General features: G+C 43.5%; 1 protein-coding gene across 2 annotated transcripts in view; it reads left to right on the plus strand.

The window, feature by feature from the left end:
* The window catches only part of TOP1 (DNA topoisomerase I), an 89,753-nt gene extending 66,083 nt beyond the window's left edge, over positions 1–23,670 (plus strand). For both annotated transcript variants that reach the window (XM_077335426.1, XM_077335427.1), the window contains 12 exons: positions 2,593–2,714; positions 5,176–5,298; positions 7,280–7,467; positions 7,979–8,123; positions 8,442–8,585; positions 10,168–10,353; positions 11,591–11,659; positions 12,646–12,760; positions 16,099–16,226; positions 19,213–19,307; positions 20,540–20,689; positions 22,203–23,670. In XM_077335426.1, the coding sequence (XP_077191541.1) occupies positions 2,593–2,714; positions 5,176–5,298; positions 7,280–7,467; positions 7,979–8,123; positions 8,442–8,585; positions 10,168–10,353; positions 11,591–11,659; positions 12,646–12,760; positions 16,099–16,226; positions 19,213–19,307; positions 20,540–20,689; positions 22,203–22,305 (1,568 nt within the window). In that variant the 3' untranslated portion in view covers positions 22,306–23,670. The remainder of the gene's footprint in view (positions 1–2,592; positions 2,715–5,175; positions 5,299–7,279; positions 7,468–7,978; positions 8,124–8,441; positions 8,586–10,167; positions 10,354–11,590; positions 11,660–12,645; positions 12,761–16,098; positions 16,227–19,212; positions 19,308–20,539; positions 20,690–22,202) is intronic.
* The last annotated feature ends 336 nt before the right edge of the window (positions 23,671–24,006 follow it).

Raw genomic sequence — 24,006 nt, forward strand, 5'->3', positions numbered from 1 at the left:
ACCAAGACAGGCGAGATCTGTGTGTGGAATCAGGCTTCTGATGTCCACACAGGTGCCCTTTACATTACAGAACTTACCCAGCTCCCATGAAAGGAATCTCAAGGATCTTTTGACGGAGGTGCTTTCCTCTTCCTCTTTTGGGACTGTATTTGTCTAGAACTTAGATTGTCCCAGGACCTCAAGGGCATTTCAATGATGATCTCAAAATACCTTGCCTTTGAGAATAGTGTATCTGGGCTTGGATGATTCCTGGCTTCCAATAGATGAGACTTTCAATAACAGATTATTCTTGTGCACTCCCCACCAGCACCCCACCACCACCAATGGCTTACCTGACTCCTCCTCAGCAGACCACTGTAGTGGCCCCTGAGTTGCAGAACGAAAGAAAAATTATCTTAAAGCACAGCTGACTCTCTGAACGCTTATAGCTGTTTATTCAGTTGATTTTCTATAAAATGCTCCATAAAGCACAAAGATTTACAGCTGTTCTGGCTCAGACGTTGCACAATCCTAGGCTCGCTTCCTGCACCCTTGCTCCTAGAAGTTCAGCTGTGGAATAGGCTGCCCAAGGAGGTGGTGAGCTCCCCCTCCCTGATCATCTTTAGGCAGTGGCTGGGCAGATACTTACCATGGATGCTTTAAGCCAGGGATTCCCTGGGGTTAGGTGAGAGCTCCCCAGGGGTTATGCAGTCTTTTCCAGAAGTTCAGATGGCCACTGAGACCATAGATGTCACTGGAGCCCACTTCTCCTATTGCTCTACAGGCCTAGTCTCTTTCTCCACAGTGGAAACAGTACATAATTGATTGATTGGCTGGCTCACACATTTTACTTCCATTCCCACTCCTCTGAAGGGCATGTTACAACTTCTGGGGCTCCTGGAATCCTGAAAAAATATTTCAGGGGTTCCTCTACGATCAAAGGATTGAAAAAGGCTGCTGTAGGCTGATCCTGCATTGATCAGGGAGTTGGACCAGATGGTCCTTCCAACTTCAGGATTCTACAATGTTACTTAGAAACTATTTTCTGCTCCTTAAGACTTGGAGCAAAATAAAATTGAGCAGGTTAGTCGGTGCAGGCTTGGACTAAAGATTCACCTAGGCAAGCCAGTCAACTGATTTAAATTACCTCTAGCCTTCAAGATTCAGTGCGCTGTGACTTGGTTGCCTCTGTGGCGTAAGACCTAACCCCAAGCTGCCTAGATTCTATCTTGATTGCCTGGGCACTTGTAATGTTACCATGACTTCTGTTTTAGTTCTGCTTTGCACATTCAAGTGGTGATTTCCGTGGGTAGTGCAAACTGCATGTTCTGTGAGATGGCAGTAGGCCTCTTGAAGGAGAATGATTCCAGGGAGCGACCAGTGGCAGGCATTTGTCACGACTTCACCGTTCCAAAATATTGCCAGCTCTTTAAAAGGCCTTCGGCAAGTAGGATAATTGTCCCTCTTTGCTATAGCTGTGAAATGCTGGCAAAAGCTTTCCCTGGCTGCACTGAGGAGTGAAGGCTGGGGGAACATTAGCACAGCCTGAGCCTGTGTTGGACACCTGGAAAAATAGGCCCTAGGTCTGCTGAGCATTGTTGCAGCAGCTGCTTCCCCCTCTCTAGCTGCCTTTCCACGCAGCTAGTTATTTCGTGCTGAGCTTTCATTATGCTGCTTCACTCAAGGGGAAAGAGGACATGAATCTCCAAAAGATTGCTTGGGCAGCCCTTTACTACTTGAGCTGGAAGGAGTTAGAAGTGCCCATGTACCGCCACATGCCTCTAAATTCTCCCAGTCAGTGTGAGTGATTTTCATGCTAGTGATAGGGTAAAATAGAAGTACGGTGTGGTGATGGGTAAGTTCTTATCTAATTTTTCTGCAGTGAGAGCAGCTGCCCATCCGCCCATCTTCTGTGCCTACAGCATTTATGTGCCATGGGGCCGTTTTGTTATTGCCCATCTCCAGAAGGGCAGAAAATCAGTTTGCTGCAATCTGTGCAGCTGTATCTTAGTGTATATCTGTAGTGGATAATGCACACAGTGAAAGAGTATAGGGATGAGACCTTTTTATGGCCAAATGGCAGTAGTCCTTGCCCACTGAGTGTCGGTCTTCTCTGATGTAGCCATCCAGAATTTGCTACTTATGAGCCACAGCTCTGTTTCTAATTTGAGTGCACAGACATATTCCCCCTTTAAAAACAACAACAACAGAACAGACAATCTCATTTCAATTGGTCCTGGGAGTGCTTTAAACTGGAGCAGCAACAGTCTTATGCTGCCTACGTAGCTGATGCCAGTGTGTTATATTAGGGCAGGCCTTTTGACTTGTCTTGTCTCCAGTAGAACGCTTGCAGTTGTGTGCGTGACCTCCATGACAGCGTTCCTCTTTTGAGCCCCACCTTGCCTTGAAACCCAAGGATATGCAATAACTTGTTTGTAGGGTCGTTATTCTAGCTGTGCATTGTATATTCACAGAGGGCCAACGCTGGGTAGGGATGTCCCTGGATCCTTTCACTCCGAGGTAAGAGTAGCAGACTGGTCGAGGGGTTGATTGTCTGCAGGACGCAGTGACTTTGTCCTCCCCCCGCTTGACCAATTGCCCTTCTTGTTGTAGGTAAAGTCATGAAGCTGAGTCCCAAAGCGGAAGAAGTCGCCACGTTCTTTGCAAAAATGCTTGATCATGAATACACTACAAAGGACATCTTCAGGAAAAACTTCTTTAAAGACTGGCGAAAGGTACAGTGTCATGGAAGTCAGCTTTAGGATTAAAACTGGTGCTCAGTTTTCCATCATCCTGGTTGTCTGTAGTGAGTAACAGTTGCTTCTAAAGGAGTAGCAGATGCCTTGTCCTTACTTTGGTACCTCAATGAACCCTAGGGGTGCCAAATTAACATTCTGCTTTTACACCCGTCCTGTTCACCTTATTACGCCAAGGTATTGCTTATGTTTGTGTGTCTGGTTTCCCAACAGCCAGCTTGGTGTAGTGGTTAGGAGCACCAGCTTCTAATCTGGCAAGCTGGTTTGATTCCCCATTCCTCCTCCACATGCAGCCAGCTGGGTGGCCCTGGGCTGGCCACAGCACTGATAAAGCTGTTCTGACCAAGCAGTGATATCAGGGCTCTCTCAGCCTCACCCACCTTACAGGGTGATCTGTGGCCCTGTGAAATCTTTGTGATGCTGCCTTTGTCAGAGATGTGCATTGCTTGAACTTTGTGGACCAAGCCAGTGTGGTGTAATGGTCAGCCTTTCTCAACTTTTTTTACTGTTGAGAAACCCCTGAAACATTCTTCAGGCTTTGAGAAATCCCAGAAGTGGCGTGATCATGCAGAATATGGTCAGGAAGCATAGCTGTGTACATCCCCACTCCCGGGGGCACCTCCCCTTCTGCCCTGATTTTCGGGAGGACGCCTTTGTGGGTGTTTCTCACCATTTTAGCTGGGAGGCAGGACTAATTTTTAACGTCTTGTCCTGCGTGGTGGGAGGCACCCTGCTCCAGTCATCTTCCTGCCTATCCTGGGAAGTAGCAGGTCTGACTGGTCTCTCCCCAATTATTGATGCATAGTGTAAAAACCGATCGTTAATTCAAATTAAATTGTAGTCACTAGCTCTTAGCACTAATGTGTTTAGAGTGTTAGAATTGTTTTTTTCTTGTTAAGATTAAAACAGTTACAGTGTAAAATCTTTTATTACTGTTGGGCATGTGGCCTTAAGGTTGCCCCCCTTAACGGAGCCATAGCTCTTAAGGTTTAAGCCTTAAAAATTTGTTTTTCCTGTTGGAAGTTTTTAGTATGTACTTTTTAGGCGGTCGCTTAGAGAAGCCTCTTACATTGAAAGTGTTTGGATCGCAGGAATGCCATGGTGTGATCATGCAGAACATGGTTGGGAAGCATAGCTGTGTACATGCCCCCCTCCCCCGTGGCACCTCCCCTTCCCACCCACTCCAGGCCCATCATTGGCCATTTTGGGAGAGGGGGCTGCAGGTCAACATGACCATATATGGTCATCACTCAATAAATGTTTAACAAATATTTAAAAATATATATTAAACATTTATTAACTCTCACCATTCCGGGAACCCTTCCAGGGCCATCTAGAAATGTTTGATGAAACCCTGGTTGAGAAAGCCTGGGTTAGACTTATCAGGCTTGGGAAACCTAGGTTCAAATCCCACTCACTGGGTCACTCCGGGCCAGCCATACATACTCAGCCTAGCACCTCACAGGGTTGTTTGAGAATAAAAAGGAGGAGAGGATGTAAACATAAGTCACGCTGGGGAGAAAGGTGGGCTATAAATGAAGGAAATAAAAAATAAAGAAATCAATTAATCCTGAAATGAAAATGCCCAGTACACTAACTCAGCTGACACAAACGACAGGGATAACCTGAGTTGGCAAGATGCCCAGGTTTTCTGCACTTCATAGATGACTGAGAAATGGGAGAGGGTGGCATGTAACACCACACATTGAGAGCAGCTGCACAGCATGTAGGCCTGGATGAGGGAAATCCTCACTTGGCCTTGATGCTTACTTGGATGTCCTTGAATGAGTCCCTTCTCAGTTTAACTGCTTACTGGCAATCCTGTGTACCTTCCTTTGGAGACAGGAAGCAAAATTGAACATTGTGAGGGCCCTAGCTTCCTTTTCTTAAAAGCAGGGAGAAACAGAATCTCACATGTCATGGTCAGCGTGTGACAAAATCTCAGTAATTAGCAAAAAAGAGTTTCTAGAATCCAAGGGTGTTATTTAGTTCAGTAAGCCTGTAATTTTCTGTTGCCTTCCTTCCAACCCTGTGTCTTTTCATCTGTCCACCCCATTTCTCATCTAGAAATGAGTGCAAATCTAGTGTTTCAAAGAGTTTTGTAAGCAGCTTTAAGTGATATAAACACATTTGAAATGCAGCACTGTGATTGCAAGGGTTTACTTTTCTTTGATGCACGATGCAGCTTCATATTCACGACATAGCATGTACATTGTACAGTGAAGCCTGCTGTATTGATCAATGCCAAGAAGACTCCAGGATGCAACCTCAAAAGCTCTTTATCCATTCTTTTTCTGTATACTTCTGGAGTTAACTTGTATTATTATCTCATGGTTCTTTCTTGTAATGACCAATTCCAAACTGAATTTACAGGAGTCAAATGCAGCTTCTTTCCTCTAACAAGAATGCTTTCAATGTATAATGTTTTCCCCCTTTTCAGGAAATGACCCCAGAAGAAAAAAGTACCATTACCAGTCTCAGCAAGTGTGACTTCAACCATATGAGTCAGTATTTCAAAGCCCAAACAGAAGCCAGGAAACAGATGACCAAGGAGGAGAAGCAGGTATCTTAACTTGTGTTCTCCCATAAGAAACAAAACTCTGACCTGGATAGTCCAGGCTAGCCCAGTCTCATCATATCTTGGAAGCTAACCAGAGGCAGCCCTGGTGAGAATTTGGAGGCAAGACCTCTGAGGAATACCAGGGTCGTGAGGTGGGAACAAGCAGTGGTAAACCACCTCTGGTCATCTCTTGTCTTGAAAACCCCTTGGGGGTGGCTTGTCAGCTGTGACTTGACAGCAGAAAAACCCAAACATAAGTTATGATGATTAGAATGTTTTCTTTCTGTGCCACCTGTTCCTATTTCACTGGATCAAATAATCATCTCCATTTCACTGAGTAGATTAACTGAAATCTCCTGATCCGGCAGAAGCGTGCTGCTGCCTAATCCTTTTGAGGCTGAAGAGGCTTGATCCCTGCTAATATACTTCAGTTTCGGTTTGGGTTTTTGGCTGTTTACTTTCTCTTGGCATCACAGGCGATACTGGCATTTCTTAGAAATCTCTGGGAGTGTGCGATACCTATAACAGAATTTTTCATCTCCTCCCCCACCCCAGCTCCTTGATGTTTCTTGCTTGATCTCTCCTATGCCAATATGTTCACATGAATAGCTATGGATTTCAGCAAGAGCGTATAATAGTTGCCTCCGTTTGGCATCTTTCAGCAATGATTTTTGAGTCGCTCGGCCTGGGAGAAGAGGGGACACACACATTTATCTTTTATTTTAAAGCCCTGGAATGCCAGGACTCAAAATCTTCCCAGTGGTAGGTGTGAGAGCAAGGAATAGACTTGCGGCTGTATATATATATATATATAAATAAATTTTCCCTCCTCTTGTTAAGATTGGAATAGAAGGAGGGCACATTCCTCTTTTGCTGCTAGGTAGCAATGTAAGTGGTGTCTGCAGGAGTGCAGATTCCCTCCTGGCAGGAGATTCTTTGTCCTGTGTTAGTGTAATTTCACACATGGCCCAGTGGCAATCCTATCTTGGTTGCTGTGCATGGATTGAATGAGGAGCCACAGTCAACAGGAGAAGCTCTTTATCTTGCACATCCAGCTGATCCCAGGGAAAACACAAAACCCCCGAATGGGCTCCTGGAGGCAGTTTTAGAGTGGATGCATGCTGATATACTGAGGCTTAATCCCAGCAAGACAGAACTACTGCTGGTGGACAGGAGGTCTGGCCTGGAATTTGAAATGTTTCCTGTTCTGGATAGGGGTGCACTGTCTTTAAAAGAACAGGTCTGGAGAATCATAGAATCATAGAGTTGAAAAGGTACCTCCAGGGTCATCTCCTGCACAATGAAGGGAAATTACAATTACCTGCCCATGCACAGTGATCCTAATTTCATGCCCAAGTGATCCCTCCACCAAAAATCTCCAGAATCCAGCCTGGCCTGGAGGAAATTCACCTACCATCCTAGAATGGGGGTTGTTTTAATAATATATTATTTTAGTTTTTATAATGGATGTTTTGCATTGTGATGGTTTTGTATCATGATGCAAGTTTTTTTTATTTATTTGAATTTATAACCCACCCTCACTGCCAAAGACGGGCTCAGGGTGGTGGACAACACATATATTGTGATAGAGTTAATCACACTAAAACGATGCAAAAATTTTATAAAATGTAAGAATCTAAAACCGAAAGTGTAGGAGGGAAGCCAAATGAGATGCTAGCTATTTTACTAGCTTCAACCATAGTCCATGTAGCAGAGTTCCGTTTTAGAGCTCCCTGCAGAACTTGGTGAGCTCCAACAGAGTCCTGATGTTTTCTAGGAGCTCTCTTTGGGGAGAACAGCCACTTTCTTTCCCCTGAATTTGCAACTGACACAAAATACCTCTCAGAGTCAGGGTCTCAGAGCTTAACTTGAATGCAGCTTAATGAACTCGTTGTGACTTTGGTGCTGGATAATTTATGTAGTTGTTTGGGGTGTGTTGTAATTATTTCCTCTCTCCCCCTCCCTTTATTTTTGCTCCTCCTAGAAAATTAAAGAAGAAAATGAACGATTATTAAAAGAATATGGCTATTGTATCATGGATAATCACAAGGAACGAATTGCCAATTTTAAGATTGAGCCTCCAGGTCTCTTCAGAGGGCGTGGCAATCATCCCAAAATGGGCATGCTGAAAAGACGGATAATGCCCGAAGACATCATCATCAATTGTAGCAAGTAAGCAAGGCAGTGTTTATAATGCTAGCTAAGTAATACGTCTGGTTCAAGCCCCCTGCCCCAAATAGTCTCTTTGTCATGAAGTGTCTGATGTCTGTCTTCAGTGTATCCTCAGTGGGAATTGTAGGACGATGCTGGGGTCAGCCAGTGTTTAGATCAGTTTAGTGAATTTAGGGAATAACTGGTAGTCTGCAGCGACTGGTAAGGAATAGAATAAGCCGTCTATTATTCAAACAAATTGGGATTTCTGAAAAAATAACTTTTGGAGGAAGGGTAAAGACTGGGACCTTAATATAATTTGTTGTGGTGGTAGTCTAAATGAAAGTTAACATATACATTTAAGTTTGGCAAGGAAACGATCATTTAAAAAGTCACTGCATTATTTGTTGCTAAGGCAATGTGGACTCAGCTTGCTTTCAGATGTCTATACAAGAAGCAAAGCAAAGCTTTCGGCTCTTCGGCCATGTAACAATTTCTGGGGTTTCCCCCCAATGTATTTTGCCTTGTGCAGGGATTCCAAAGTTCCTCCTCCTCCTCCTGGACATAAATGGAAAGAAATCCGGCATGATAACAAAGTGACCTGGCTGGTGTCATGGACAGAAAACATCCAAGGATCTATTAAATACATCATGTTGAACCCCAGCTCTCGAATCAAGGTGATGATTTGCCTGAAATTGTACAGACTATTCCTTTACGCTGAATGTGACTTAGAAGAGGAATTATTCCTAATAGAGGATCCAGATCCAGTACTCTCTTCTCTTTGTGCTTCTGCAGCTTGCTTGGTGTAATCTTGAATCCTTTTTTTCATGTACACTTCTGAAATAAGTAGCAGCAACGGGAAGAATAGTGCAGTATCTGTAAAACAGCCACAAGGATGTCTTGAAAAGGTTCTCCACACGGTGCATCGTTTCTGGACTACAGTTTTCAAACACCAGAGCAAGCCATCATGGTATTTTTTGTGATTGTCTCTGCAGGGTGAGAAAGACTGGCAGAAATATGAGACAGCTCGGAGGCTGAAGAAATGTGTAGACAGGATTCGAAATCAATATCGGGAAGACTGGAAGTCCAAAGAAATGAGAGTGCGGCAGAGGGCTGTTGCACTGTACTTCATTGACAAAGTGAGGATGAGTCACTTTTGCAGCTTCTGCCATTTTTAAAACAGAGAGGCGGGGCTTCTGGACTTTAGCTTGGCCTTCTGAAATCCTGAGTAGAAACAAAGTGAGATTCCAAAGTTCAGAGGTACACAGAGCATCTAGGAAAGTTGGCAGTACCATTGAAATCAATAATACCTTTTCTGCACTAGCAGTGCTGCACCAGGCTGCCGCCGGTTGTTTGCAACGGGGCAGTTTGGCCTGCCATTTCCTGTGTCCCCACGGGAGACCATTTTCAGCAGCGCATCCTGTCCGCCCCAGAATTCTGCAGCCAGGGCGGAAAGGTTCTGCAGCTGGGGGGGAAGGATGTTCCTGCTTAGGAAAGCGGTAAGCACTCCTAAAGAAAAAAAATGCCCCAGGTGGCTCAGTGGGCCTGTGCAGCACCGCAGCGCCACCTAGAGCATTTTGTGCCCCTTCCAGGCCACCGTAGTCAGCCCAGGGTGGGGGAAGGCCCGGCTCTTCCCTGCCACACAGGCGTGCCCAACTTAGGCCCCATTGGCACCCAGGGCAGAAAAGGGAATGCAGAAATATCCATGCTCCCTTGCTGCAGGGCAACAGAGGACCTAAATCAAGACAGGCCTGGGCCTGCACCAACATGTGGAAGTGGGAATTATCCCCACAACCGGACGAGCACCGGCCTGGGCCTGATTCACTGCACGGAAAAGATCTAAGTGTCCATAAGATGCTTCCCTGTGAAGAGGGGCTGGATAACGTGCTCTGAAAATAGGACTACCTTGTAATTTTAACCCCAATTTAAATTAATGTATCTGCAGGCGGCCCTCCTGTGCAATAAACCTTCGCCTTGAGCATTTAATAAAAGACTTCTATTGTCTACACCAGCAGTCCTTGGCCATAGTTTATGTGGGGTGCTGTGGGTTCAGATGGGCCACAAGTCATCCCTGCCCTGCTATGGAGAGATCCCTTGCTGATTGCTGAGACAGAGAGTGAGTTCAGCCGTTTTATTTGGTCAGAGATTTATAATGCGCTTTTCGGTAAAAACATATTCCTGAAATAAGGTGCCGTTAACCGTTTTTTAAAAACCCAGTACACAATAAAATGAATGGTAATGCATTATTATAATCAATAAAAAGTCAGTCCACTTAAGCCAAGGCAGTATTCAGTTTCAAGCCGGAGATTCAAATTCACAATTTAGTCTTCAGCGGCCTTTATGATCAGATGAGTCCTTGCGGCCTTCTTGGAGCCACTCAGGTCAAAACTCGCAGCTGGTTCTGCACTGTGGGGGCAACAGTGGAGAATGTGAGTTTAGCCATTGCCCCAAATGGAATAGGAGCCGGTATTTTGTTTAATGAGTGAGGAGAAATTTATGGTAGGAGCCACTCCCTCCTGTTAATCCACACTAAGACAATAAAGAGTCCAGTTGAATTGTAGGTTGTCTTGAATCTCAGCTTTGGGATTTGAATAGGCAATATCCTGTCTCAAGCACTCCAGTGGATATCTCGTGGCTGTTAAAAACGCTGCCTTCTGTTTTGATTGCTATTCAGGCCATTGCTCCGCTCATTCTGCATCTCTCGCTGTTTTATATCTGTAGCTCGCTCTAAGAGCTGGTAATGAGAAAGAGGAAGGGGAGACGGCCGACACAGTGGGCTGCTGCTCTCTCCGTGTGGAGCATATTAATTTACATCCGGAATTGGATGGCCAGGAATATGTGGTAGAGTTCGACTTCCTTGGAAAAGACTCCATCCGATACTACAACAAGGTCCCTGTTGAAAAAAGGGTAAGAGTTGTGTTCTATGCACACATGCCCACACACACGTAGTGTATTGTTTAAGAAAGGGGCGTTGTCTAGATGTAGTCTTATGGATGCCAGTTCCTAGGCTGTGAACTTCCTTCCCCTTCTGTTATCTCTTCAGACCTTTTCTGGGGTGTGTGAAGTTCTCATTTGCACATATAAAGATCCCTGCTGGCTCATAGCAAAGATTATTGGTCAGCCTCAAGTATACAACACTGCCAGCCACTGTGTGTTTGTGGACTTCCTGGAGGCAACAGCTCTCCATTATCTTTAAAGGAAGTTCCATTTTGCCATAGTGGATATGTCTAGCATTTGATATTTTTCATACATTTGCTGACCTTCTAAAACACAAAACTATCAGATTCTGCAACCATTGCTACATCTTGCATCAATGAATTCTAGAGATTAATCTAGCATTGTGTGAAGAAGTTGAATTTTGTTTCTTGGTCCGGTATCTACTGCCAATAAATGTTGTTGACCCAAATTCTAAAACAATAAGAATGACAAAAATTCTCTTTCCATATAACTGTGAATTTATAAATCTGTTGGCTCTCTCCACTCCAGTGACAGCTGTTTTTTTTTTTCTTAAGCAAAATATTACCAAATGCCTTAAATTTCCCGTGTAATGCACGGCTTAACATCTCAAATTATGTTGTGAAACTGGCAGGGTTTTTTCTATTCCTCAGAGAAGAATCATGGCTGATTTTGTGGGTGTGTGTATGTATTAAATACCTTCACATTGCTTCTGGTTTATGTGACCCTGACCTCCAAAACATTCTATCATTAACAGTCTTGTTCACATCTTGCAAACAGACGGCCATGGTGACTTCCCTGATTTAGTCAATCAATCTCATTGGGTCTTCCTCCTTTTTCTGCTGTCTTCAACTTTTCCTAGTATTATTGTGCCTTCCAGTGAGTCATGTCTTCTGAAAATGTGACCAAATTTTGTCATTTTAGATTATACGGAGAGTTCCGTCTCGATTTGATTTAGAACCCACTTATTAGTCTTATTGATGGTGTCTTCCTTCCTATCCATTTCCAGCAGAAGCCACAAACATGCATTCTGTAGGTTAATAGGATTCAGTACCTCTTAAGCTAGGTGTTCAATATGAATATGCGGAAACTAGCAAGGAACAATCTGAGCAGTTATCAAACCACCGAGCTACCCCGTTTTCTTTGTTTCACGCTCAAGTTTTGTCTTTACATGACTCTTGTTTTATAGGTTTTTAAGAATCTTCAGTTGTTCATGGAAAACAAGCAGCCTGAAGATGACCTCTTTGACAGACTCAACGTAAGTTTCCGCTGGGTTTGGAAGCCCAGATTTTCAAAATCACCCTTGCCACAGTATCAGTTGGCTACTTTGTGGAGCAACGGATAAAAGCGTCATTGATTTGGGAAGGGAGATGATTTTTTATCTGTTTCCTACAATCAGGTCAGTTTGTTGTATACCATCCGAAGACGGCTGTGCCAAGAGGGGCGGTTCTAGCAATCTAATAAATCAAATCTCTCATGATTGTCATAGAAATTAGAAATCTGCTCTTGCATAAACTGATATGCAGTGGCCGGGAGCATGCAATATGAAGCCTGCATCGCCTAACATTTGACAGGGGTGCATTGGGCCTTTGATTGGAATATCTGTGCCAAACACTAAAGGAAACATTAACAGTGGTTTTCTTTGTTGAAATATTTCAACTTTTCTGGCAGTAGATTTTTCTTCTGCTTACACTGCAGTCCAAAGCAAGCTTAAACCTGTTGACCTTAGTGGATTTAGAAGGGTGTAACTAGGGTTGAGCGCTTCTGCGTCCAAAGCAGCCGCTCACGCCCGAAGCAGGAAGTCCAGGTGTCAATGTGCCGGTCAGCACGCAGGCGCAGAGCTCTGCCCCTACGTGTGTGCGCCGACCGGTGCGTCAACATCCACGCCCCCCTCCCCCCCGTGACGTGTCACTGGCTACTTCGGACATGAGTGGCCACTTTGGACTATGAAACACTCAACCCTAGATGTAACTCTGCTTAGGAGGAGGTGGGAAGTAATGTCTCCTGAAGCCTGTATCTATATAGTGATCACCACTTCAGTTTTTCTCAAATTGATGTCTCATCTTTTAAAACTCTTAGACTGGGAAACCTTTCTAGAGTCCCACCCAATTCCAAAAGATCTAATGTGAGCCCAGGGAGAAACTGTTAGTTCTCCAAATCTTGAGAAATAGGCTTAACTATTTTGATACCTAGTGCTGGAATGGGTGAATAATCTCCCTCTTGCTTGTTTCCCCCTCTTTTTAGACTAGTATCTTAAATAAGCATCTTCAAGACCTTATGGAAGGGCTGACAGCCAAGGTATTCCGAACATACAATGCCTCCATCACGTTACAGCAGCAGCTAAAGGAGCTCACTTCCCGTAAGTATCTTTAGTCCAGAGTATCTCATCCTTTGTGTTGATTATGCCTCCTGGTGAGCTTAGTATAGATCCACATCTAAGGGCCTTGGTTGGGAAGTTAGTTACTCTGCTCGACTCCATTTGCTTATCAGCAGAGATGGACATTTTCTGGACTGGGATGCAAAGGTGGTGGCTCCCTTCCTCAGGTTTATGATCACCTGTCTAGCCATAATAGAATGGAACATTGTTCCATTTTAATGTATTTTATGGTATGCGTTTTATCTGTGTTTTTAAGCTGCCTTGAGCTTCATAGGAAAGAGAGGTGGTAACTAAAAATTTTAAATAAATATGAACAAATAATAGGCAAAATTCTACACGAGCAACAGCTCCTAAACTAGTTTCATAAGTAGGCCTCAGAAGAGCACATTGAACTAGTCCACATTAGAAGCAGGCCTGTGGCCAGGGTGGCACACAAAGGGGAGTGGCCCCACCAGTCATTTGCCATGCTCCAATCAGCACTGGGGTTATAAAATCTGTCATAAGTCTTCTGCCAATGAGAAAGGGCATTTCCTTCCTTGCTCCAATGAGGGACAGAGTCTCTTTCCCTCCTTCCCTGGCTTTCCCTTTGTACTTTGCTTCCTGCACAAAGTTGTTGATTCAGTTGTGCTCTGAAGCACATGACACTTTTCCTACCATAGCTTGATTACTCATGCCAGCCATAGATTCTTCTGATCTTTAGCACAATAAGGTAGAAGCTGGGGGGGGTGTTGTATTTTAGCCTGTGAGGAATGTTCAAGGTGGTTGGAATCATGGGGGAAGGGGGGCAGCAGGTGCTGCCTCTGTATTTTACTGTATCTGGTACTTAAAACACTTGGGGTATGTATTAAGGGAGGAGAGTTTTGCACCAGAAGCCCACAGTGTATCAGGGCATCTCGGGATTTTAAAATCTCTGTAAACTGGTGGCAATGAATTGGTGCTGGCAAAAATTTTGCCTTCTGTTTTAACTGGGCTGGGGGCAGGATTAATCTCTGTACCTGTAGAGGGGAGCCTCCCCAGCTTATCTTCCCAATTGCATGAAGCAAAACAGACCTCTCCTTGTCCCACCCCTCCAGGCCCATCATTGGCCAATTGAGAGGGAGCGGGTCAACCAGCCCAAATAAGGATTGAAATTTCCATACGCATACAAAAAATTTACACCCCCTTTTCTTCTTGCTCAGAGCTGGAAACAGCAGGAACAGGGTAGGAGGGCGCTTCCCAACCACCATTTTGAAAAAACCCACACTATGGGGGGCTTTTGTGGTACTGTACAGTACGGTGGTACAGTGATTGGGAAACCCTGACTTTTAGCTGTCCTTCTGGCAAATTATGTGGAGTGTAACCAGAGCAGGGTTTGGGGCTTTTCAAAGGAGGTGGGTGAGTTCAAGGCAAGATGATGGTGTTGTGAATCAAAGGGGCCATCCATCTATTCCCCCCCCCAAAAAAAATGCACCTTCTTCTGTAACCTCTGTTACCAAAACTTCGTTTCATGCTCAGAGGGAGAAACAGACACTTTTATGGTGATACATGGATGGTGGGGATCCCCATTTGGAACAGAGCAACCCACAACAGTGAAAATGGGACTGTATGAGAGTGGGGGTCTTCATGCATTTACAAGCATATGTTCATCATATGTAAATAAAGGAAGGGGATATAAATTAAATAAACAGTGCCCATTCATCACCACTCATTCATTTGCTCCCCCCAGTAAACATTTTCTGACTACGGGCCTGGCAAGAACCATGGGTGACAGTTGCCTCAGAGAGAAGGAGATGGTCTTGGATGCTGCTTAACCTTCCTGGTTGGGATAGCTGGCTGATCAGAGATCAGTGATGCACTTTGTCTGAACCTATATCACAGGGCAATTTTGAGAATAAAACGGAGGGGTGAACTTCGCACATTGCCCTGAACTCCTCGGAGGAATGATGGAATTAAAATATAACTAATATCAAAACCCACCTTTTAACACATGGATGGTTCTGAATGAACACCAAGAGGTGAAAGGAAGCATTGTGTTGCCCCAGAATAAACCTCCAAATGAGCTCTAATCTGTGCTCTTTCCAGCCTGAGTTTTCTGCAGTTCTCACTCTGGCCAACTCCTCTCCTTTGCAGCCTCATTAACCTCAACAGTTGGTTGAATCAAGGAGAGTTCAGGCTCCATTGACTGGCGAGAGAAGTTTAGGAAGAATTGTGACTGCAGCTTAAGACAAGTGTTAAGACCATAGTTCAACCAGGCTGATCTGGGAATGTTTAGCCAAGCCAATTGCTCAATGCCCTGGAAAATTTTGCAGTCCATTAAGCTCCATTAGTCTTCAGGAGCGGAATGCTATAATTGGTTGGCCAACCTGGGCTCCAATAATTTGCATCCTGAGCAAATGATTGATACATAATCGAGGTAGGCGTACCGTGACCTCAAATGCAGATCACTGGCATCGTGTCCTAGAAAGACTACCAGATAAAGAATGTGACCTACAAAATATGGAGGACTGCTAACATATTCAGGGAGCTAGGCTATCATGAAATCGTGGGCTAAACAAGATTAGAATATTATTCATCATGCAAACATAAAAACCTCCTGGATCAAATTAGGGCTCTATCTAGTCCAGCTTCCTGTTTCACACAGTGGCCCAACAGGTTGGGTTGGAGGGCTCAACAGAGCAGAGGCCAAGGCCTTCCACATTTGTTGCCTTCTGGCACTGATATTCAGATGCTGAATGTCTGATCTCACTTAAGTCATTGTAACTAACAGCCATTGATGGACCTATCCCCCACGAAGCCATCTAAAATCCCTTTTTAAGCCTAGGCTAGTGGCCACCACTTCCATGTACTAGCAGTGAATGCCAGACTTTAATTACTTGTTAAGTGAAGTACTTCCTGAATCCATTGCCTATTGAGGGGCCTCTGAGTTCTAAGATGGGAGAGGGAAATAATTGTCCCTCCATCCATTTTCTCTGCCCCATGGGTAATTTTATGAACCTCTTATTATGTCCCCATCACCTTTTTCAAAAACACACAAGAAAATGTATATTACACCCAAGTGTGAATGAGCTTGTAGGGTAGCTATTATCCTAAACAGAAGGGAAGCTGGGGAAATGGCGACTTGTCAAAAGCAGCCTACTGAATCCATGGCAGAAATGAGATTTCATAATTAGGAGTCCTGATTTTTAGTCCTTTCTCTCGGCCACTGAGACTAGCTCAGTTCTCTCCCCCTCTCTCTCTTACTGACTCACACACACAGCAATGGGGAAGGGAGAAAATCCATGAGAGTTTGACCTTGTCACATAAAAATTCCATTTTCACTTGTTTGTTTTCAATCCTTCCAGCGGATGAGAACATCCCTGCAAAAATCCTGTCTTATAACCGTGCCAATAGAGCTGTTGCTATTCTCTGCAACCACCAGAGGGCACCTCCAAAGACCTTTGAAAAATCCATGATGAATTTACAGACTAAGGTAACTGACTGGTTTCACCTTCCTTTATAAGCCAAACTAAGACTAATCCACTTTGATTCTCTTTGTTCCTTAAGCAGGTGCTGTGGGGCACTTTTCTCCAGGAAGCTTGCTCCACCAGTGACGCTTGTCTCTGGGACTTCTGGAGAGGAATCCTGTTTGTTTTGATTACAGAAAGTTCTTCTGAAGGAAATGTTGGATTCTTCCAGTCTTTTGCCATCCAGACAGTTTGAAGACGATCTTTTCCATATGCTCTGTCGCGGGTGCCCCTCTGTGTGGAGGCAAGGTGGATGGCTACTGCTGGCACCATTATTGTAGAGCAGCTTAATCAGCTAAACCCCCTTCCCTCTTCTGTGGGCCCAGCATGTACTCGGTTGAACTTCAGGTTCTGGGTCACTTGGCATGTAGATTCCTGTAGCTCCATCCTTCTCTGCTCCAGCGGACTTGGCTCAGCAATCTCCCACTGACATTTTTTAACTTCCTGAGTGGAACACCAGGGGAAAAGTCTTCCTCTCTCCATCAAAGTTGTAATTGGTTCTCTAGTAAACCATCTTACTAAATCCTTTGGTCCACTTTTCCAGAGATTCCTATATTCCAAAAATGGAACCTGTTTTTAGGGATCTAAGAAATAACACTGATTCTAACGCTGGGGAATCTTTTATTTATTTTGATTTTATTATGTTTATATACTGCCTTCCCCTGTGAGTCTGATGCACTTTTTACAAGGAATTATAAAATCATTTCCTCACAAAAGAGAGAGAGAGAGAGAATCCCTCTCAGCCTACTCATCAGATATGCTATACATCAAATTCAGCTCAATAAGCAATTTGATTGGCGTGTGGGGGGGGAGCATGACACGTTCAATCCCCAAATCAAAACTATTAGATTTTTACAGTCATAATTATAGTATACAACATCATTTACAGCTGTTTATCATCTGTTCCTCTTGTTGCTTTTGTTAGTCTGTTAAAATACCATATTGATATTTTGGGGGGTATTATTTTTGGTTCGATTGGGGAGAGGGCATTTTTTCAGCTACCAAAATGGTAGAGCCATTTTTCAGGACCGCCGGCCAGCTAGAGTTAAGGCACTTAAGGGGAACTCTGAGTCTGAGTTCACTCCAAATTGTGACTTCATGGCTTGAAGTGGACTCTGAGTGTCAGACTCATTTGCACCTTGGAGTGGAGAAGGCATTTAAATGCCTCAGACTCATGGAGTTAAAAGAATTTGGCATTCCTGAATATTTACCAAATACCATTCCGGTATTAGGATTCAGGAATATTGGTAAATCCTGGTATCTTTCAGGTTCAGCGTACCGGAACTCAAAAACTGTCGTTGTTGCTTTTGGTTTTTTCCACTCCCCTGATCCAAAACTCCTTGCGGGTTAAAAAACCAAAACCCTAAATTCATGAGAGTGGCTCCTCTCCTTGGCATACTGGCATACTTGGCATGCTGGATTTCTGCATAGATTCATACTGGATTTTTAAAATAAAACATTTACACATGCAGCCTCACTTCTCCTTCAGTCTGAACTGAAGAACAGTTTTGCCATGGTCAAATTCTTTTGACATGTTTCTTGAAGTATTCTGGGGCCTAAAAGGAATCCGTGAATGATGCCTATTCCAGCCACTGATAACTGGAGGGTAATGTTGAGACCTTTTCTAAGAGAGTGATTAGCCCCTTCCCTTCACCTAACCACCTCAAATTGTAAACCTGAATACAATTCAGCGTTTGTTTGTATTTCGCTCCTCTAACTTGCCTTTTCCTTTTCAGGTTATTTCTGACAAAAGCCATGAGGTCAATGTGGTTAGGTCGGTTTCCAGCCTGAATCTGAAATAATCCTCTCTATAAGGCGGTCGGTTTTATTAATCAGCGGGGTGTTGTTTTGGCTTTCATAATACCTAACCTGGCTGTTTCAGGCCCTACAGCTCTGGCACAGTGATAATGACTTGGCTGCCTTCTCTTGCCCCTCTCCTCCCTGAGTTGTTTGTCCAATTATTGTCAGAGAAGTTGTAAAGTCTGTCAGTAACTGTGTATCCCTGCCCTCCACTTCAGAGCTCTGCAAAACCTCATTCTTCATTCCTTTAGCTTAAAATCATTGCTGGATGAGCACAAGAAATTTCCTGACATGACCTAATATCCTGATAGGGTTCCGGCTACTTGGCTGTGTAACCTTTTGAGCTTTGCCAAATCATACTATATCACTTCTCCCCTGAAATCCATTATTCCTACGATTACAGACTTTGCTTTGTTTAATTGTACATTTGAATCTTATTGAGCTTCAAGGTTGTCGCTCCCCTCCCCTCCCCAATTAATATCATTAAAGTGTAGCCTGTATTTTTTCCTATATAAAGCCCATTGCTTATAAATTCCTCATTCCGGTCTGCTAGCTGAATACAAAATATAACTACCTTTATTCCTAAATAGTTATTTGTGCACCTACCCTTAAAATCCATAGACTTACAACCTGGATGGGGGAAAGGACGTTCCATTATATCTTCTGGTGTACCATCTGTGTAGGCTAGATAGGAGACATTTGAGTTGTGCAGAATTAATTCATTGCATCTTATACTTGGTGTCTTTCCAGTACAACTGGTACAACAAAAACTTTTGGCACCTAGTAAATAACTTTTCAGGTCTCTGTCTGGCAGTGCATACTCATGGACTTGTTATATGCTGGGTGTGTGCTGGATAAATCTCTTCTAAGGTAGGTGACCAGAATCCTGCTAGTCATTTCTACAAGTTTGACTCTCGCATGCTTGTTTAGAAATATGAGTCCTGGCCAGTTTGTCAGTAAAACCTTTATTATTACTAAGGTTAGAAAGAAGGACTTCGGGAAATTCAGTGCTAGGGCTCCTTTTGGCTGGACACCCCACTTGGATGCTTCTATGAGCCAGACATTCTTTATCAGCTGTCTGCAGTTTTATCAGCTTTATTTCTTCTGCAATCTTACTTTGTTTGTTTGTTTTCTTCTTTCTGCCTTGCCTAGATTGATGCCAAGAAGGATCAGTTGGCTGATGCCAGGAGAGAACTGAAAAGCGCCAAAGCTGATGCCAAGATCCGGAGGGACGAGAAGTCTAAAAAGTAAGCCTGGTTGCTGCTATCTGTACATGTATGGAAGACGTTCAGCAGGGTGCAGCCTTTTTCAGAAAGAGATCTCCCTTGAATCTTTGCTGTTCTTGGAATACTCTTCTGTCGATTTGTGATTGATTCACTTTCTTCATGATGCTTCACTCCCAAGTGTCTTAACTATCAGTAGCCTTTCGTGGGCGTGGTGTGGGGAAAGGGTTCACAAGGCAACCTGAGAAGACATACCATGGCCTGTCAGGACTGTAGTTAACCTGAATGTTTCAGCTCTATCCATTAGCCATGTGGCTTTTCAAATACCCAAAACACTATTCAGCCCTCAGAATTTGTGTTTATCTGCACATTTTCTTTGGGTTAGGATTGCTCTTCACTTTCTGGGGAATAACATTTCTGATCTTGAGACTGTGTGCCTCCATGCTTCCTTCCTTATTAGAAACTTTTTCCTTAAATAAAAGGTCAGATGTCTGCGAGTCTACTGGTCACATTGGCTTCCATGGAGAGAGGACCTCTTCCTCTGTTCTGTTTTTTCCCTCACCTCATTCTTGAGGCTGAGGAGACTTTGTCCTCTCTCAAAAGTTTCATTTTGTCATTAATGCTCATTTTAGAGTAGAGGAAACTACATTTAAAGAAGAAATGTTTTCTGGTTTTCCTCAGGATTGCTTTAGAACGGTGCTGTTAAATGGCCAGTCTCTGTGCTTTAACTGCCTAGGGGTTCCCACGAGGGAGCCGTCTGCTCTTGCTGTCACCAGTTTCCCCTGAAGGCAGATGCAGATAGAGCAAGACTCAGAAGAGCTCTTTTCAAAGGCTTTGGTTATGTGCCAGCCTGGATAAAGACACATCTCCCCCCCCCCCCCACTGGTGAGGTGTGGTGCAACAAAGCTTTGGACTCAGTGGTTGTTTTCAAAGGCTTTGGCTGCTTAATGCTTCCATTGCTATATATTATAATGCCCTGAAATTGATTGCACAAGATTTTGCACAAGCAGAAACACAAGTGGGATATAACAAGTTTGACTTAATGACATTATTGCAGTCAGATGTTGTGCATTTCTGCTTGCTCCAAGGCAAGTCAAAATTCTGCATGTGATTCAACACTATATACCCCTTTGTCACTTCAGCCCTGTGGTTATTTGGCAGTGCTTCCTATGTTCTGTGTATAAAATCCCAGTGGTAGTGTTCTGCGTGGTCCTGGAAAAGTTCTGAGAAGCAATTATTGTTCTTTCACTTCACAGGGCAGTGGAAAGTAAGAAGAAAGCTGTACAGAGAATTGAGGAGCAGTTGATGAAGTTGGAGGTCCAGGCTACAGATCGAGAGGAAAACAAGCAAATTGCCTTGGGAACCTCCAAACTCAATTACCTGGATCCTAGAATTTCTGTTGCCTGGTAGGTTTTTGTCAGATGTAACAGTCTGCTTGAAGCACACTGAGAGAATGGGATTAGTATTGTCTACCTGCCTGTGACTGGTCAAAATTTCATAATGAACAGTGTAGGGGCTCTCTTGCTCACCCACAGCACATCAGCTGTATGCAGGTTTGAACCCTGTGCAGAAATAGTGCATAGGTTTTCAGACCCTGAAGGTTTTATTACAAGTGAAGAAGAAAAGCTTCCAGAGTAGGACTGCGGGTATAAGTAGCTTAGTGAAGTCTTCCTGCGTCCTTCTGTTTCAGTGCATCGTCAGAAATTAATACAGGCACTGGTGGTGTTTCCCCCTCCTGCTGTCAACCTTACATTGGTTGTGTGTATTTTGAATAGCACTAGGGCTGGCCTTCATCTGCTGAAAGGAAATGTGTCATTTTTCTTTCTACTTCTCTATCCCAGTAGCCTTCAGCGCCCCCTAGAACCATGTCATCCAGCTGACTCTGCCACATATCTTGTGCTTCATTTTAGAAGATGCAGAAGGTTCTGTTAGTTTAGCAGAGAAGCCTTGCATCTTGTTCTGTGTTCTGTGTTGGAACCTTTGGTTCTGGCCTTTTCCATCATTCCATGAATGCCTTCCCCACACACACACACTTTGTCTTTTTAGAATGCATTGAATATCTATCTTGATGGAGAGTTTTGTGGAACATAAAAGCTTGCACATCATTTTGTGATATTTGAGTTAGTCCTAATAGGAATTACATTATGGAATTTTTCTGTGGCTCAGCACAGCTACTGCCCCTCCCTATAAAACAACAAAATATTCTTACCTGTACAATTAGATTTACAGGTGCTGTGAATGTGGCTGTGTAGATTATGTTTATAAATGATTGCTTAAGGTCTCAGACCTTGATAAGCTGATGGAATTGTACAGGAGAGCAACTCAGGGTTTGATTGAGTTCCACTATGGCTAGTGTGGCTTGTGAGAATGAGGAATTTGATGTCAGGTTGCCAGCTGTGTTCAGGCTTTTGTAGTCACAATGGTTTGTTTATACATCTGCATGCTTGGACAACCAGCAGACCTCTAACCCACTGACTTTGATTTAATTGGGGCCCTTAGACACATACACAGCCCAGTGCAATGGATCCATTTTCAGAACTGTGGTTGTCAAGAGATGCATTGCTGAGCATACAAGTTTACACAACCTGTAAGAATATAGAGGACTTACTCCTGAGTCCTGCAGGGATGTCACTCCCCCCCCCCTTTATTTATCATTCCACTTTCTCATTGAGACCGAAGGCAGATTACATGGTACAAGTCAATGCAGTCTGTAGGCTGAGACATCTAGTAAGCCATGTGATAGGACTAGAATTGTAGACATTTCAAACAAAGCTTCAATTATTAGACACAATGTGTTCCACAACACAGAAGATGATATTGCATGTGTAAAATAAGTTGACTCATTGTGTAGCACAGAATTGGGCTTCTGGGCATACATGAATGATTACTGATTACTTTCTTCTCTCTCTTTTTCTTCAGGTGCAAGAAATGGGGAGTACCTATAGAGAAAATATATAACAAAACCCAACGGGAGAAATTTGCCTGGGCAATTGACATGGCAGATGAAGACTATGAGTTTTAACCTGATTTTAATGGCTGGATTTTAATGGAAGTGAGGGGGAGTAGCCTGGTTTTAGGGAGAGTGATAAACTGTGAGCCTTACTTGTCCTTTATATTTGGGGGGAGGGGGCATTGGGAGGGGAAAGCGAGTGTCCGACCAAGTACCCAACATCTTTGCGAAAAGACACGCCTGGAAATATTATAGAGGAGCTGAGCCAGTTGTCCTATGGACAACTTATTTAAAAACTGTTTCAGAGACCCAAATTCTAGCTGTATGGTTTGTGTTTTATCTCTGGAGGGAGGACAAGTAGATGGGGAGGAATTTAACCTTCCAGCAGGGAGATTCCCCATGACACCGAAGAGCTTGGAAATCATTAGCTACTGTATACAGAATCCAATGAGATATTGGTGCGTTTTTACAGTTAGGGTTTTGCAATAACTTCTATATTTTAATAGAAAATGGACTCCTTAATTTCCCACCCGCCCCCTCCCTTTCATTAATTTAACACAACTGAAGCCCTCAGCGCAGCGGCTCTGGCCATCACGGAAACACCCCCGTTGCGTTTTCACTTTTACTCGCCACCATCATGGTATTGACACAACATATGATTAAAATGTAACATCTCGGCAAAGCATGATGGGAAGGCCCTTCCTGACTTGAGCGTTGTTTTCCTCTCTCTCTCTTTTTTTTTTTTTTTGTTAATGTGAATTTTTACTACTTTTAATTATTTTAAATATATTTAAACTTTTTTTTTCCCTTCTTGATCTTAAAGATCATGTAGATTTTGCAGCGGGTAGGAAGGGAAGGGCTGGGGAGGGTTTTTAATGGATTGTATTGAGTACCGATAAATTGATGACAAAATGTTTTCCCATCATACTTTGTTCTGAGTACATAATATATATATATGAAATATCCATACTTGTGGAGGGTTTTTTTTCCCCCTTGGGTTTTGTTTTGTTTTTGTTTTTTTGACTGATGGCTTTTCTTCCCCCTCCCCCTCCTTTTTAAAAAAAACTTCCACCCTCACCTCTTTTACTTGAAAGATTTTATTGTATACAAAAGGACTTTCACAGGTCAATACAATTTTGAGGGAAGTGAGCTTCGGTCCAAACAAACAAAAAAAAAACCCAGAAAAATAATCAAGATCTTAGGGCTTTTATTTTTTTTTCTTTTGTAATTGTGTACAAAATTTAAAAAAAAAATTAAAGCAGAATTTTAATGTGAACCCTTTTTTGCTATAATCCATTAGTTTTAGAGACCTTGTTAGCTTAGTGTGGTGCAAAGACAAGTTTCCCGCAGTCTTTCCTCAACAAGTATCTTCTATTTTTATCATGAATTCCCTTTTAATCAACTGTAGGTTATTTAAAATAAATTCCTACAACTAAACACAGCGCTAGCATCTGTGTGTTCTTATATCCCAGAAAGCCCAAAACTGCTCACTCAAGCTCATATGCATCTGCTGAGACATCCGAGGTGCTGATTGGGTGGTTGCTTCCCAGGTTAGGCCATCTGAAGCGTCGTGGGTACAAGCAAGTCTGGCCATTCAGGAAAGACCCGTGGCTTCCTTATGTGCAGGAATCAGCACTCAAACGTCAGATTCTCTGAAGAATACCAGGGACAGCAACGCAGATTGCCTTGTGCATCAGATTCAGTCTAAGTCTCAAATTGCCTGGGGTGGGGGGGATGGTCTATGTCCACTATAAAGGAGGGGAAATGCACAAG

The sequence above is a fragment of the Paroedura picta genome, chromosome 4, assembly GCF_049243985.1.
Source record: "Paroedura picta isolate Pp20150507F chromosome 4, Ppicta_v3.0, whole genome shotgun sequence".
In the NCBI taxonomy this organism is placed as follows: Eukaryota; Metazoa; Chordata; class Lepidosauria; order Squamata; family Gekkonidae; genus Paroedura; species Paroedura picta.